Genomic DNA, 18,182 nt, shown 5'->3' on the forward strand with positions numbered 1-18,182 from the left:
CAAAATTAATCAAGTTTTAATTATTTTTAATTCTTTTCCACTCCCAAGTTTGCATCGATCCTAATTTTATAGAATTGAAGACACTCTCATCCAGGATTTTTCAAATTACAATGTGTAGTAAATAAAACATTTGAAAATGATAAGAATAAATTTTAATAAAGAACCATGTTTTTCTTTTTACATAAAAATAATTATGTAATACAAACTTATACAGTGTTTGAGTATTTCTTTGCAAAAATTAAATTTTTTGATATATATGTTTTTAAATAAAACTCACTACACTCGTATAAGTACAATATTACACACATCATGTGTTTTTTTGTTTTCGATAAAATAAATTCAAATAGTAACTACAAAATAAGTCACTAGAAAAATATCTTTATTATTAAATTCATGACTTTTCAATATCAAGAATCGAGAAAAATTAATGACATTCAGTAAATGAATGCTGTTAGCAACATAAAAATATATTTAAATTAAAACTTATAACTATGTAAGCAAGATTTATTAAATTAAATATAAATCTATCTTTTTACTCTTCTTATAATCGAAAATATTGGGTCATAAAAAAACAAAATTCGAAATAAAAAAAACATTTACAAATCGCAAAACTTCAATATAAAAATATGCAATATTAAACTATTAAATGCAAAATATAATATATTCGAGAAATAAACATGTGAAATCTAAACCTATACCGATTGAAAACCACGTGTATGTTGATATAAAATATTCACAATTTATTTAAAACAAAATATATATTATTACAATTTAGAACTCTATGATAACTTTATATGATTGATTAAACAAGCATTTAAGTAGAATAAAAAACTAGTTGTCTCTTGCATTTAATAAAATAATATTATATGTTGGTTTACAAAATTTACACAACTTGATTACAAATCGCATGTATTTTAATTGATTTATCTAAATAAAAAAAAATGACCAGAATAAAATTAATAATCTTTCATTACCAGAGAGCGAATACAACTACAATATGAATTTGTGGTTTACCTTTGCGTTTGGAAAACAAAAAAATCATTGATTGTCAAAAAAGTTTTTGTAAAAAAAAATGGAAAAAATCAAGGAATATTCTTAAGCAGGTAAATTCAGCACCTACAAACCATCGTAATTATATTTATATTCTTAAGTTACAACAAGTTAAAAGGTACGAAAAGAAATTCAAGTTCACCGTTGAAAACTTGTCAACATTTACGAAATATGTTTGTTTAGCGATATCCACCGACGGCACTTGGAAGTAAAGTTAAGAGTAGCAAGTAAACCTGACCACGTACCCAAAATCGAACCTAGTTGCTTTCTTGAATAATATATATATATGAAACAGTGAAAGTTTTCAAAAGCGAACTTCTGATATACCTACCTACCCTAGATTTACAAACAATTTAACTTGTAAATAAATCTGAAAAAAAAATCGCACGAATCTGATACAGTAGCATCTCCAACACCCCTCTCGGAATTCAAGTAGACTATCGGCAGTGATAATACGCAATAAATATAGTGAAACCTTGCAAGGCATCGTCGAAATTGGGCGCAAGTGAAACATTAGACATCAATATGACGTGTGAAATTCAAAGGAATGGGAGAAAATGTATATAACTACAATAGTTTCTTTGTGATATATCACAATTTGTGCCGATTAAAATCACTATAAAAAATATTCAACACGTTACGTCAAAACTTCACTGTTCAATGTCTTGTATTTACTTCTGATAGTCCAGAGTTCTTATTACTGCAATGTGCTGACAAAGTTACACTAATTAAAAGTGAGTGCTTTACTACATGATGCTACATTTTTCATCTAATTGTTCTCCCTGGAAAAGAAAAAATTAAACATAAATTAAATACATTGTATTCATCGTATATACGTAATTTTTAGCATGTATTTTAAGTGCATGTGCAACTAAATACATGAATATGTATATATATGGGTTATGAGCCCACATGTGCAAATATTCACAAAGCATGATATAAAGTGGTCACATAAATACGAGGGACATTCAAATTCAAATTGGTAGTTTTTGGAATTGGAACTACATATTCTGAATGATAATCAAGTCCACTCTGCGTTACCGGAAAAATGTAGAAATTTATACTGCTGTGCCAGATAAGCAGATGAGCTTAACAATAATAGCAAAGGACCATCACAAAGATTGTCTATATGACGATTCTCTTTTATCTATCTTCTGTGATGTAGCAATATAAATCTCTACAGCATGTCTTTCCACAACGAAAAGGTCACCTGGGAAAATCACACTTGAATCGAATGACCCATACGTATTTATTTGAAACACATAAAAACAATTCAAGTTAGAAACACAAAAGGAATTCGGGATAATAAAGGTAAAATTTATAGAAAGGTTGATCCGTAGCTCCGGGAATCGATCCTCATTTGGCTCGCGACTGTCTTTATAAAATTAATTAACAGAAACGACAAAGTCGTCAACTCACATTTGGCATCTCACTCATTCCAGCATATCTTTAAGATAAAGTAAAAAATTATAATATTTACCTGATGTGTGCTTGATTATTGATGCTGAATTATAATAATTATTTTAAAATGCTCGAAACCTAGAAACGAAGATGTTATAAAATTGAAAAAATTATCACAACACCATGTAGTAAAAATGCCACAGAAGTTTTGTTAAAAATTAAATGAAAATGATTAAAGAAAGAGTATTATTGATTATTTTTTATGTTTATGAATAAGTCATTGATTAAATTTTGCACTTGAATATTCTGCAGATAATTTTTATTCCATTTTTGAATATTACAGTCTCTGCCTGACGCGTAGACTTGCATCTGAATCCAACATCCATTGTAAACATCACTTTTTCGTAGAATTGTTAGATTTTTACACATAATAAAATACTGATACAACCACATTCATGCATATATAATAAATAATACCGTCATATAGAAGAAATGACATGTTAATCGTATGACTACCACAGTCGTTTAGTCATTATGAAAGCATATACACCTAGAGTAAATTGGTGTGTTAAGGCACAAACAGTGTGAGGTGGTTTTAAAGCTGCTCGACAAACAGCAAGCGCAAGAAGCTGTGTGAATAATATATATAGCGACAGTGTGAGAGCGAGCGAGAGGAACGTAGACCCCGGGGCTTACCGGCCGGTCTTGGAGGTTGGTTGGTCGATTATCCGGCCGTTGGTGGTGGTGAGGGGTGTAGGGGAGACGGTATAGCGTGCTACCAGTAGCGGCGCGCGCTCATCACAGATGTATTCACCTGTTGCTGGCCGAGGAATTCGTGACGGGGGAATTTGTGCTGCGTCTCACGGTGTCGCTGCGCACTCGTACTGACTTGTCGTCGCTGCCTCTCTGACTCGGCCACTTGCTGCAATACAACACACACAACCGAAATAAGATTGATGTTGGGAGAATAAAAACATAGTATCGGGTAAAAAATATCCAATGTTCGAATATTATTACCTCGTTTTCATTGTTCATCAAAGAGGTGGATGTATGATCACCAACAAACCACTTGCGAGATTTCATTACAAGATTGTGGGGTGGGTCATGAACGTGTCCAGCATCTTCCGACCATACGGTTATGACTCCACCGCCTTCTACTTTGACTGATCGGTGGAATTTGAAGACTGTTTCTTGCGCACCAGCTCGGTTGATTAATTGCCATCCTGATAGAGCGACTTCCTACAATTTACATGGATGAATTAATTAACATTCGACTAACACTATTACAAATAGCAAAAATAAGATTAAACCTTTTTCCCTTTGTTGTGCAATTTGATGAAAGTTCCATCTTGACATACTTCAGATATTTCAATGTCACCCTTTGCAGAACTGGTGACGGAATAGTCATGAAGACTGCGCTCTTCACTCTCTTCTAACAACATACGCTTGCGAGCAGTACGGACGGGAGTTCCACGTCGAATACCACTGACAGATTTACTCTGCATAGATTCTGATGGTGAATTCGGAGTGAGGTTTAGCCTATAAAAAAAAAATGATGAAAACGATCAACACTATGACTTAAAATACATCAAATAGAAAGCATGTTGTTATTCTGTCTATACCTATCTTCCTCTCCTTCAAGAAGGGCACGGTATGTGGCAATTTCAAGATCAAGGGATGTTTTGATATCCATCAAATTAGCATATTCCTCTAATTGCTCTGACATCTTATCTCTGAGACGAGCCAACTCAGCTTCCAACTGTGCCAAATCAGCTGCATGCTGGGCACGTTCGTTTTGAAGAGACTTCTCTAATTCACGGCAACGACTCTGTGAAATTAAAAAGTGAACATTAGCACTACTAGGGTTTCTGGACTCGACTCTACCCGGCCGGTTAATGACTTAAAACCCGGATTCGGGATCCGGGCTTCAAAACCCACCGGATCCGGGTACTTAAAGTTTCGAGTACTAACGTAAAAATTTTAAATGATTTTCAGTGGATACATTGAAAATATCCAAATATGTATGTATTATTTATAGATTCTGCTTGAACATAATTCATATATGACCTTATTTGTTCGAGAACTTAATTTTACGATTTGTAAATTCTGAGAAAATTACGAACAATATAATGGATTTTGCAAATTGAAAACTGAAAATAAATACCAATAACGATATGGCTTACTGAAATTTGGCTAAATTTAGAATTTTACCCATAAACAGTGTACATATCAAACCAATTTCACGGACAATTTTCAAGAATCTATATTAATCGAAGATAATGATACAGCAATAACAATGCAGGAGGAATTAAATTTAATTCTGAAAAACGCAGAAAATCCTAATACAAATAAAACTAATCATTTGGGGAATTTAAATCAAGAATTTTCTCTTTTTAAAAACAAACAACAGCGTACTGTCAATCTTGATAAACTTTATAATGCTCTTTGCACCGTTAAACCTACATCTACGGAAAACGAGAGAACATTTTCGGTATCGAAAATTTTTTGCACTGAACTGAGATCGGCATTGGGGGATAAGTCTCTCAATGCTTTAGTGTTTCTGAAGTATTATTATGTTAAAATTAGAAAAACCAAAATAATTTTTTTAATTTATTGTAATTTTGTCTATTTTTTTGCATTATGATATACTGTATTATATTTGTATTTGGTTATTATGTTTTTTATCACCTTCTATAATATTTTTCCGGAATTGTATAATGAAACAAAATAAAAAATAAATAAAATTTGAACTTAAAATCTGGAAGTGTTTGATTTTGATTTTGGTCCCGGATCAGCCGGGTTTTCAAAATATTGGATCCGGATCGGTCAGGTTTTCAGAAACCATAAGCACTACGCATTAAAATTTTAGACTTAATGAACAAAATACGATAAAAACTCACATTTAGAACAGAGTTCTGAGATTCCAATTCGGAAATACGCAAATTTAGACCATCAACTTGCATACGAGCACTTCTGAGTTCTTCAACAGCCAAGCCGGTAGCATTACTATTACGACTAGCTGCAGCTTGCAATGCTTTCATCTGAAAGAATAAGATAAAAAATACATTGTAATTTTATTTTATTTAAAAAAAAATAAGGAAACAAATGGAATTAACAAGAACCTTGTTATCATATCGAGCTTCTAACTCTTCGCGATTGGCACGAGCGTGAGCATCTTGTTGGTCTCTAAGTTCTTGCAAAGAAAGTTGCAATTTAGCTTCATATTGCTGTGCCAATCGGCCATCAATCTCACTGATATCCACTTGTCGGCGAGTGCGAGTTTCAGTAAGTTCTTGCTGATAGATCTAAAGAAAGTAAGATTTACATTAATATAACATAAAAAAATAGCTATCATAATACATTTGAACATTAAAAACCTGATCTTTGAAGAGTAATTCTTCGCGAATACTTTGCAATGTGTTTTCTAAATCAATACGGCACAATGTCTCTTCTTCCTGGATTTTACGCGTGTCAGCCAACAATTTGCGGAGCTTCTCAAGTTCTTTCGCCAATTCCTACAATTAATAGCATATTAAAAACCTGTTAACTTAATAAAACAATAAAAAATGTAAAAAAAATTAATGAAATTTTGGAAATATGCATTACCTGAGCTTCATCTTGGGCCTTCTTTCTATCACCAAGAGCGTTATTGTATTTGGAGTTTAGCTCTGTGGCGCGAGATTCGAACATTCGACATGAATTTTCAGAATTAACAAGGTCCTTGGTTTTCTTGTCCAAACTGTAAACAAAAAAAAAAGAAGTTAATAAGGCTATAAATTTTAGTCTCACATAAAGTTCAATGTTAACGGCAGTTGTATAGAAAACCGATGAGTGAGGTAATTCATGTCAAGGTATTATCACACAGTTAACAATCTTGACATATAAGGAAATCTGAACGGACAATCATTCGTCATAAAATAATTAAGTGTCGCACATATTTATTGGTTATTGTTTTCGTTACGTATTATTTATTGATATTTAAAAAGTAAATTCAATTATACCGAAGTTGCAAAATAAAAATTGAAAGAAAATTGTCAAACATAAATGTGAATTCATAAAAAAACTATTACACTATATAATTATAAAAGTGACCTACATATCCATAAGAATATGCTAATGGCTAAGCTAAAAAATTTCAAATTCCATATTAAATGAATATAAACATTAATATTTCAAATGGTTTTAAACAACATTTAAAATAATTAACTTAAAAATTACTCAGAACTGCAAAATTAAAAGCCACCATGCTCAAAAATAACTTTCAAATGATATAGTTATGAGATCATCATCAAATAGAACAAATAATCAGTCGAGTGACGTAATTTTCATTCATAAATTACAACTATTGACTAACAGTACGTAATAATAACATGCATGTATTATCAATTCAATACACAAATTTAAAATTGCCTAAAGAATGATTTCGTAGGTTCATTCTGAAATCGTATACATAATGTTTTTCAATGAACACATTCTTGCCAAAATTAAAACAAAAATACCTCAAATATTTATTCAGTACAAAATTTTCGGCAAACAAACGTAGATGTTTAGTACAACAGGTCGGCGCACTCTAATATCTCATTAAAATATGCTGAAAAAACCGCACATGGTGTCAAAAACGGTTTAGAATCTCAACTTGTGGGAAAACCCTGTAAGCTTTCAAATTTTAAAACTTTCATTTCAATACAAATATGGAAACCTGTCATATATAGCAAAAAGTCTAAAAATGAGTATTTCATCTAACTATTAAAATATTTCCGGCACTGCTTTATAAAGTACGAGTTAAGATATTTTGGTACAAAGCCGACATATACATATGCAAATGAAACGCATCGAAGTCCACTACAAATCGATGAAATCATCGATGACGACACACTGACGAAAATTCACGCTAACCCAAAGACGACCGGATATTTGCAAACGTACATACCGAATACAAAATCGTCTAATTCGATCTAAAATTTCAGAAAAACTATCATGATCATTCTGATCGCAAGTATCTACATATGTACATATGCCCTTTAAGGACTCGAATCAAGGCTCGCGGAAGTCAACACTGCGAAGAGTAAACATACATAGCTTGGATAAGCATTGATGACTTTCAGCCGCCATGAGACCATATTCGACAATGACGTCATGCGCTACGTTGCCGCCATAAAAAACCGGCTAGTAATTCCGATTGTGGGTGTGCCCGTCTACCGGTTAATTGACATAAGGGGGACACTAGGGTCTCGAGTACCCCTTCTTTGAAGGGTTGATTTGGGGTGGGGCAAATAGTGTCATTCTACTAAAAAAAAGTTAATTATTATATTATTTATACTTACTACATATCTTGAGTATTAGATGGATCATTTGTATGAGCCGTTAATTGCTCATTTTATCTTTAGACAGATCATACGAAATTTTATCAAAACTATAATTCTGTTGGCATTGGACTTTCGACTGTGCCGAAGAAGCGTGTATCAAAAGTGTATTAAATAATAAGTTATTATTACATCGTGGTGCAATTTAAGCCAATTTCAGTGCATAGTATGAAAGCTTAAGAATAATATCTCTTACGTATATTTTTTTTCACTCTTAATACCGGGTTGACACGATACGAGTGCACCCAAAAAAGTTCGATAATTCGGTCACTCGAATGTTGCCACATTACGAGTAACGTCCAAATAGGTCATCCGAGCGAATCTGGTCTGGGTTTGCTCGTATCGTGTCAACCCTGTATAATAGTTACTTCCTACAGGACAAATTAGACCCAATCAAATTTGAGAAGTAATGTATGAGCTGTTATATTTGAAAGTGCATTTTTCTTCATTTCGAGAAATATTTCGCAAAACATTTAATATGTATTGCGTTTAGCAATATTTAAAAATACTGGTGGATTGAAATACGATTATTCTGCTTTTCCGAGATTCTGGACATATCGAATTAAAAGAAGCGGTAGCAATTTGTAAATTGAGTCAAACAGAAAAAGCTTTTTTAGAACTGAAAATTGGACTTCCGCCACATTCAAATATAACGACTCATATGTAAATAAAGTCATATAAAAAAACTAAAAATAGGAACATAATAAAAACTACATTAGATCAAATATGAATGATATCGTTGACATTACCCAGATTTGGCAATATTTTGAAAGGCCGAGATTATATAGATGAAAGAGATAATCGTGTTGATTTCCGATTTCTGATTTTGTAAGGTTAATTAATGTCAGAAAATGCGGATTCAACCAAAACGAGACATCAACTTTTGCGCCACATTTGTCAGGATTGGATATTTATTTACCTATGAACATATCTGATACATCAGCGCAACGAATACTTTGATCGTGTTTCAGATATTTCAAGTCATAATAAGAAAATTTAAAGATTGTAGCAAAAAAAAGTAACCAAGATATAATACGAGACAGTCAACCCTCCTAAAAAGTGCTAGGTCTGGTATATGCATACATTGAGCATTGTTGACTCACAAACATGAGCCCATACATTCGTTAGTTATTCAATATTCACGCAGAATCGTAGTCAGGGGGGTCGTTCGATTATTCAACGACAATTTATAAGCGACAGACATATAAATCCTCGTCGAAAAGTTGTCACTGTCAACTTTGACCTTATGCTTCGGTGTAAACGCGTGTCAAGTGCACGCAAGACGACAGCTTGCTAACCGATATCGGACCTTGGAATTAAAGCACACCAGAGTGACATCATCCGGACGAAATCTGTCGGCTACCACGACGTTCCCAACGTCACAATCTCCAAGTTTGATGATCGTCACGCAGTACCAACGCGCCGATGACGCAATCGAAAGCGCGCGGCTTCGGAAATAGGCGTGACGTAACGCGCGCGAAATTCGCCGCTCGTGGAAATATTTGAGAGTCGCTTAGAACGGGTATGGAGACAGGTGTGACCAACCATTGGCGATCATTCCGAATTGATGCGCATCGTGGCAGAAGGGGAGGGAGGGATGAAGCCGTCGATAAAAATAGCGTTTTATTGCCGTGCAGTATTACGATACGAGTGGATTTACAATTTAGAATGTTGTTATCGAAAGTATGTGTTTGATAATGAATTTGGTTTAGGGATTTTAAATAGCGTGAATGTATGTATTGTGTAGTTCTCTGCCTGATGTAATTGCATATTAGGATTTTTCCTATAATCTATATATACAGCAAAAATCAATGTTTTTCTGTCACGTATGCGTTCCTATAAAATTCAACCGATTGCGATGAAAGTTACAAGAGTTATTGTGTGCATGTCCGCGATGGTTTCTGTAAAAAAAATCAACCAGAAACGGGAAAAACGAGAATGAGTGGCATTACATGGTAAATATTTTCAAATCAGCTCGCAACCTACGTTGTTAGGGTAAAAAACCAAACAATTGAATAATTGAAAGTGTTCACCAAGTTCTATCGGTTTTTTTACAAACCTCTTTTATGTTTTTAGTCTAGTTTTCCCGCCTGCGTTTTAACGACAAATGGGAACGGGAATTGCATGCGTTATTGTGGCATTGCAACGCATGCCTGGTTCAGCTAATAATAATATGTATAAAAAAAGGATGTGGTTAGGATATATGCTTTCGAACATAGTGGTCACGGATTCGAGTCCCACTGGCCAGATTTTGGTTGGTGACTCCAGGTCGATCGTTTCCTATTATAGTTTGTCAATTTATCTGATTTTCATTGAAACGGTTCCAACAAATTGGCAACTTTTACCCATTTCTCGCAAATTTCAAGTTTTCAGCATCTTGAATTTCGCTGATTCGTATTAAAATACTGCAAATTTGACCATAAATGTCTCGTGATTTTCGAGTTTTTCGGCATCTCGACATTTGGCGATTTATCGAGTTATCAAAAAATTGTCAAAATGTATGCATATTTAGGGCTACCACGCGTCCCGGTATTCCGGGTTTATCCCGGTTTCAAGCCTCTCGTCCCTGCGTCCCGAAAGGACCTTTCGGGACAGCCAAATGTCCCGGTTTTCGATAGCTGCTAATTGACCTTTCATTGTTCCGAAACACCGACCCCCGCAGTTAGGAAACTGCACAAAAAAATGCACGAATCTCAATTTCACCGTAGATCCACATCCATGATTAAAAAAGCAAGAAAAGCGAGATTGAGAAAATCAATTTTTATTTCAATCAAATTTTTTTCAGCATGACGATTCAGCATGTTACAAAAGAGCCGGAAACAGACTTGACTCATAGATAAGCAAGGGTTAAAATAAAATCAAACATACAGAAGCTGAATCAGCAGAGTTTATTACACGCTAAAAATACACTACACATTGTCTGAAATGTAAACACCCAACCACATTTAACGAAGTTATATGCACATTTTTGTTTACAACTTTTAGCAAATAGCATTTCCCTCCATAAAAAAACCATTAAGTAATCACGGACCATTAGTAAATTGTCGTATTGATTCTTAGAATTCATGAATATTCTTAAAAGACAGGTGTCGAAACGTCGTACATAATTAGTTAGTACACATGACAATTTGAATGATCGGAGCAATGGAGCTAAAATAATAAGAATTGACCCAATTCGATCCTTGGGCAGCCCCCCACGAAACCAAGGGAATGCTCACACAACGGTAGGTCAATTACGGCGATAACGCATCGCGACCTCGCACCACGGAAAACGAACAAGGTCACGAAAAAATCAATGGACCGAAGGTTTCGGGGGGAGGATAGGGGGTGGGAGACGAAATGTAATGATCCAACTGGTGGCACGCGTACCGGCCCGTGCAACCCGCATGCCACCGGTTGCGTGCCTCGAAAGCAACAAGGCCATCGCGAAACATACCAGAGACCATCAAACGGATTCGCCGAATCTATGCGTTCGCCCATATTTCAAAAACCCTAACTGGGACAAGGCTGCCAATATCACCGGCGAGCTGAAACGTTCCCATAGCTAGAACGTCGGCAAGCTTCAAATGCATATCCAAATTCAATTAATTACACAAGACCATCAAAATTAACAGTCCTGTTAATTTTGTAAAATTAACTGTTTGTCAATATCCTTTTTCTATTCCCTCCAATCGAAATTCATAGTTCTCCCTGTGTGGGGGTCTTGCTGAACGTGTCACGACAAATGACCCATACGACATTTTGCTTGTGTCATTTAGAAATTAATGTCACATGGACCAGTGGTCGCTGGATGTAATGTCGTATGGACCGGTTGTCGTTTGAGCCAACTGTAGCGGACGAATTGTTAGGTCAGTTGTCCGTGTGCCATTTGTTGTGGCATCCTTGCCGAGAGCCGATTTTGTGGGAGTTTCAACTTTTTGAAAATTTAAAAAGACTGGGTTATTTTACAATTCCTTCGACACTAGTACATAATAAGCCAACTGAATGGAAATCAATTTCTAAGGCGTCCTATATTCAATTACACTTCTAGCTTACATGGGAATCACACCGTACCATTCGCTCAATTTAGAGTTGGCAAAGAGGTGATTATGGAGAAAATGATTAATTTACAATGAGACAAGTCTCCTTGTCTTTCATCTTGCATCTAGCTCCGATTGCGTGCGTACAAGTGGAATTTTCATTACCATTGCGATTTTACTATTTTCTTCTTTTATATTGTAACGTGGGAACATGAGAGTATCCACTGTCTAAGTGCATTCGTGGGTGAACAATAGAGTCCCCGGATTAAGCTAAAGTGCCCGAACAAAGGATACGCTGGAGTTCTCACAGATTTGGGCGAGTGTGTGCGTAAACAATAAACTCGCCAGGATATACCTTTACGTGCCTAGATAATAGACAAATTGATGGATCGGGGAATATGTGCTGCGCAACTTGTCCTTTATAAGCAGGTAAACAAGATAGATCAGATATTCTGAAGTGAACGGTGGTTCCGTATGGACCTCTCGAATCGTTGAAATGCTGTGAAGCGACCTTGGCCTTTCATTTGGATCCTGAACCCACCCTACTTAACTAGTGCATGAAAATTATTGTAACTTGTACCAAAACACGTCCGACTACATGCACGCATTGCGCCCTTGTCGTTGGCGGATACCAGAGTGCGTGCCTTGTCTCGTGCCATCGCGATCCTTGGCAAAACTCATCCCCCGGTTTTCGGTGATATTCTATCCTTGTATTGATACAGGTTTAACGGCGATTCCTATATTTGAAGAAATTTATCGAAATAATAAGATCGTAGGTATTAACGATGACATCAAGATGCGCCCATCACAGCTAAAAACCACGAGCACGTCTCATGCCGCACTTTTCAGTGTGTTCTTACCATTAGCTTTTTATTTATGTATGTGATTATACTGAATTTCAATCAAATCCAAGCGCAGATTAAGGCACAAGTTATAGCAGCACAAAATAGAAAAAAAAACATGCATCACACTGTTGCAATACTCGGCATATATACACTCACTAGTGTATGTAAACGACCCACTACTGAGATGTGGTCGTGTGTATTTTTGTCGACCCACAGAGAGACGCCCCGGGGTATTGGTCCACATGTACACACAAACGCACGCTTTCGGTTTATGATAACGACAATGCGATGGTGTTGGTGGTTTTAGTGGTGCAACACCTGCCCGATGGTAATAGCCGGCTTTCAACCCTCAATCATTTCGCTGATAAACAATCTGCACGACAGTCAAAATCGACCATGGCGTATTTCCGTGACCCAATTCGCGCTATTTCTCCACCTCCACCCCCCCCCCCCCAAATGGCACGTCTGGGTATATTTTTAAGTTGGATTGTAGTAATTCATATAACGAAAATAAAAACGCGCTCTAAATATTATTGCGATCCAAAACATCGTCGAAATAGATCTAGCGAATGTTTACAACGGCGAACACTCCACTAAATTTATCAGATTTATTCAATAACGTTCCCCGTAAAAGTAATGTGTACTAATATGTACATATATTTAAATAAAGTAAAAGGAACTGGCCGTGTAGAATGGAAATAGGGGTGTCAAACATTAAACGAGATAAATTGATTTATGTGTTTATATTTCTAGGGTTCCCTGAGCTCCCCCTCACTATTTACTTATATCAAGACTGACCTTTCAAAGTAAAAGAAACACACTTTAATAATTAAAATTCTCTGGAATCTTTCATTCGACGATTGAATCATCTAACATTAAAACTAGCGAAAGTGCTCAGCGCCAGCAAAATTTGCATATAACAAATTAGTCAAACTGTGAACGTTTGCTTATGAAACGTAAAACTTTCAACGGCTTTAAAACGAGACGAGATTTTTAATTAATATGCAAATTCAATTCTTAACCTATGATTTTCAACTGGACATGAAAATAGCATAAATTTCAACAATTATTTTGCTTATATTATCCAGCAGTGCGCGACAACAGCCTGGCACGGCAGTGCACGGAAAAGACTCATTATATTCATACTGTACAGCAGCGGACGTACAGACAAGTTTTGGCAAAATCGGTATAAATATAAAAATTAAATCACGAGGATACGGCATAATATTGTCAAAATATGGCGTTTCCAAAAACATTCCTATGCGCACTTTCATTAGTACACGTGCACTCGCCACTGCATGAATATTTCCAGTGGCCAAAGAAAACCGGTATTGCTTAATACTTTTCGGTGGCGTGTACTGCTGTACACATATTATGAATAGATCGTATCGGCTAGGCTACTGCTGTTACGTCTACACCACGTACATTTTGCTGAACATAGGAATGTATCCATATAGAATGTACTAAAGAATATTTTACAAGGCTTTTATTATTCGTACTGGTGTTTGCGTGCGGTTGCCGATCTGTGCTGTGCCAGTATAAACAGACCTTTATGCTAAAATGATGCCGGATATTTCACCTATGCGTAACGTTGACACAAATAAACAAACAATCCTCTTATACACTAATTTTTCATCAAATATAAGTTTAAAATGTGTACTATACTATAGAGTGAGTTCATCGCCCACGTAGAAACTACAGCGTGAACTTTTCTTCTTAAGATTGTATGCGACTATTCATAAAAAAATTAAGGAAAATGTCAGTTATATACATAATACTGGCCTGTACAAGTATGTATGATTATTTAAAAGTTTATATAAATATGAATCAGGAGCATACCTATAATAGGGAAACCTTAGCAGGGATAAAATGATTATCAGTATACGGTTACACGACAATTGGTGCAAGTCCAAAAGGTTCAACGGCAAAATGTATTTATACTAATTTAATAACGCCCGCGATCTATACGATAAAAAGTACCATATACATCTATAAACATAATACAATAAAAAGTTACTTTTTCCTTTAAAATAGGAAAATTTAGGATTTTTGAACATTTTGTCGCTTGAACATTATTTCCGTGGACATTTTGCCACGTGAACATTTTGTCGCGGGTACATTTTGTCAGTGCACTAATTTTCGGGTACATTTTGTCGTTGAACCTTTTGGACTTGCACCAATTGTCGCGTCCCCAAAATGATTATCAGTATACATATAAATTTCAAACATCTTCTTGATTGATATTTTTTTTTAAATTAAAATTTCCACATAAACCAAAAAATTGCGGCTGGGTAAATTTTGAGATAATTGCACAAACGGAAGCGGTTATCCGGCTCGATGCCGATTTAGATTAATATGTATAGTTTGCATACATGTAGTTATTAAAATGTTCCTAACATGTTATAGGTGAGATTCAAAGAGAGCCTGAAAGAAACATTATTTTTCATAACAATAAAACCACACGCGCTATGCAAAAATAAACTTTCGGTAGAAACCAGCGTGGACAGCATCTTATAAATAGAAAAAAAACATCGGATGTGACGTCATGGTAAGACGCGTGGGTGTGTAGAGAAACCTCTTTATGACGAACATTAAAATGCACCGATTGTCTGGCCGTTGATATTTTACAAACACCTATACATGCATATGTGTAACCGCTTCGACTTTGAATAAATGGTTGACGTCACCTAAGGTTCGCCATATTAAAGGGTGAATGTTATTGATAAAAAAAATCGAAGCGCTGTTTATCTGATAATAATGCGACAGGCAAATATGAGATGTATGTATACAGGCATATCATTGTAAGTTTTGAAATGTTTTTTAAATAAAAAGTTTTGAAGTCTAGGACTGTTTAATCGTTAAAATCTGATTTTTAAGATTTAATTTTCAATCATTTCCATTCACTCGGTAAATGGAATGAAATGAAAAAATTTCATTTGTTTATTTATTTGAATCGAAAAAAAAAATATTAAACGACCGACCAATCACAAACGTCTCCGACCAATCCAGCCAATAAGAAACGACTTCGATGACAGCCGATCAGATACGAATTGAATTACAAATGCCGTTTCGGTTTTACATATAAGACGATATATACGAAACTGACAATAAAAATGCACATATTTGGCGTAGCGGATTTGTTGAATATAAATCTTCTCGTCAATATGACCGAGATGACTCGATACGATCTGTATAAATTTGGAATTGGTCGGGTGCATTATTATGCAGAGTGGAAACTTTACTCAAGATACTAGCTTTTTTTTTTATTAAGAATTGTATTATGTTCGCTTGAACATAAAGTTAAATTTTAGTATCCTTTTCTTATTCAGACGAGCAAACTCGATCAATCCAAAACAAAAAGCACAAAATATTTTGAATATTGAATATACTGCATTTAATTCAGTTCGGTAGTACTAAGATAATTTAATCCCATTGAATATTCGTTGGGGGGGGGGGGCCTCATGTAGAGGGCTCTATTGGCTGACTTGATTGACGTCTAAAGTGGGCTTATTATATACTTTTTATATTAAAACATAAAGTAATCAATCAATACACTATTGTGTGAACTAATAGATCTGTACTATGAGGAACCAGGCGCGGCTCGTGCATAAGAACTGCGGCGCTGCAGCACCCTCAGAAAAATTACAAACGAATTTACAACTTGTATTTAGATATATTTGACATACTCATTAATAATGATTATGTCAAATATCTAATCATTCTTATTTAAATTATATTCACAAGTTGTAAATGTATACAAATGTGATTTTTTTTGTATTTTTTCTGGGGGTGCTGTAGCGCCGCAGTTCCTATGCACGAGCCGCGCCTGACAAGAACTATTTACAGGTCCAGAACGAAGCTCGTTCAGTTTCGGAGGATTGTACATAGACGATGTTTACATTAGAGCTCGAACATTAACAGTGCATAGAAAACGTAGATAACCTGCAATCGAAGCGGGGTATTTTTTGTTTACGTTCGCGTCGGACGAACGGAAACAACGCCAGTTCCCACACAAAACAATACACGGCGAAAGGGGAGCGAGCCGGTCGCGGTTATGGCCGCGGGCGGAGCCGCTTGTGGCCTGCGCCTGGCAACGGTTGTGACAGCCGGGCAAGGTTTCGAGCGGGAGCCGGTGTCGGTGTCGGTGTCGGCATTTGTGCAACGTTATTGTTGTATCGATGTATGGTGGATGGTGGATGGTGGATGAATGGATGATGGTGGTGGTGTTACCGTTTCCGCAGATCGTCGTTCTCCTCGAAGAGCCGCTTGCTGTCGATCTCGAGCTTGGCCTTCTCGCGCGCGGTCTCGTCGAGCAGACGGCGCGCGTCGGCCAGCTCGTGCTCGTACATGCCCTTGATGTTGGAGACCTCGCGAGTGACGGTCTCGTGCGAGGTCTGCACCTCGCGCGTGAGGCGCGAGTTCTCGCCCTCGAGGTGGCGCACCCGGTCGATGTAGGCGGCCAGCCGGTCGTTGAGGTTCATGAGGTCGGCCTTCTCCTGCTGGCGGGTTTGGCGCGCGGGGCTGAGCGGCGACGAGGGCCGCCCCATGGAGCCGCCGGCCACCGACGAGGGCCGCCCGGCCGACGGGGGGCGGCTCGAGGCGCGCGGCGTGCTGCTCGACTGCGGCGACTGCAGCCCCGACACCGACATGCTGCTCGACGACGTCACCGTCGTCGTCTTCTTCGTCTTGGAAGCCATAGTTACACCGGCCGCAGAATCAAAACAACGAAACACCGACTACCGCGCGGGACGGCGACACGCGCGCTACTGAAGCCGATGCCGCCCTGCCGCCCGCCCGCCCGCCCAACACCCACGCCGAGACGCGCACACGTGACCTGCTCCAAACCCCGCGTTCTACGGCCATTGCTGACGTTTCGTTTTTATTTTAGAAATGACGACACTTTTGCACCTCGTTGCCCTTCTAAATTTAATTTCTTCGGCTGTATTTTTTAGAAATCAGTTGTAGTCTATTTTTACCCGATTTATGTAAGTGCGTGCGTATTATCGAATTAAATCTACTTCTACGGCGATAAATAAAATGCGGCACGTCAGTTAAAATTTCCACTAGAGAAAACGCTAGTCGTTACAATAAAACTTCGACAACGTCGACTAGTGGTGAACGGAAACATCGTCGGAAGCATAAAAGGTACTCGCGGGTTCTTTATTACAAGCTTTTTTATTTTAGTTTTACCCGTCTAACGTTATGAAACATTTTCGTGATTCTCGACGATCTATAACGCATTGAGTGTCGTCATCGATAATGTCGGACGTAAATAATTGGAATTACCATCTTTTTCTATATCGATTTGAGTCAATTTTATGAAAACTGTGACAAATAAAAAACCGTTTTTTTTACAAAAATAATATCCATATGCAGGCCCAACCAGGGAAGAGGGGGGGTATCAGCTGATGCTAAAAATCAGAGCCTGGCCCCCTTTTTTAAAAAGCCCGGATACTAGTACAAGTTTTTAGCTCGTAATTTTACCGATTTAAAATTCAGCACAC

The 18,182-nt window shown here is 36.8% G+C and overlaps 1 protein-coding gene across 2 annotated transcripts; it reads right to left on the bottom strand.

Annotated features, from left to right (window-relative positions):
- Nucleotides 1-134: 134 nt before the first annotated feature.
- On the bottom strand, nt 135-17,514 carry LOC143910980 (lamin Dm0-like). 2 transcript variants are annotated; one of them, XM_077429645.1, is made up of 10 exons: nt 16,909-17,514; nt 6,058-6,190; nt 5,829-5,966; nt 5,574-5,756; nt 5,352-5,492; nt 4,074-4,279; nt 3,762-3,990; nt 3,469-3,690; nt 3,266-3,373; nt 135-1,832 (listed from the first exon to the last, which is right to left on the bottom strand). In XM_077429645.1, exons 1-10 carry the CDS (start codon nt 17,373-17,375, stop codon nt 1,797-1,799), a joined length of 1,863 nt encoding a protein of 620 aa, XP_077285771.1. In that variant the 5' UTR covers nt 17,376-17,514; the 3' UTR covers nt 135-1,796. The 2 variants fall into 2 exon arrangements, 1 of the variants encoding a protein (XP_077285771.1); XR_013260514.1 differs by having other exon boundaries at nt 136-1,832; nt 3,148-3,373; nt 16,909-17,509.
- Between the last annotated feature and the right edge of the window lie 668 nt (nt 17,515-18,182).

The sequence above is a fragment of the Arctopsyche grandis genome, chromosome 4 (assembly GCF_051622035.1).
Source record: "Arctopsyche grandis isolate Sample6627 chromosome 4, ASM5162203v2, whole genome shotgun sequence".
Lineage (NCBI taxonomy): Eukaryota > Metazoa > Arthropoda > Insecta > Trichoptera > Hydropsychidae > Arctopsyche > Arctopsyche grandis.

Coding starts and splice junctions, on each gene's coding strand:
- LOC143910980 (XM_077429645.1), bottom strand. CDS start 17,375: ATGGCTTCCAAGACGAAGAAGACGACGACGGTGACGTCGTCGAGCAGC. Junction 5,967..6,057: donor AGGCCCAAGATGAAGCTCAG/GTAATGCATATT, acceptor TATTAATTGTAG/GAATTGGCGAAAGAACTTGA. Junction 3,991..4,073: donor CTTGAAGGAGAGGAAGATAG/GTATAGACAGAA, acceptor TTTTTTTTATAG/GCTAAACCTCACTCCGAATT.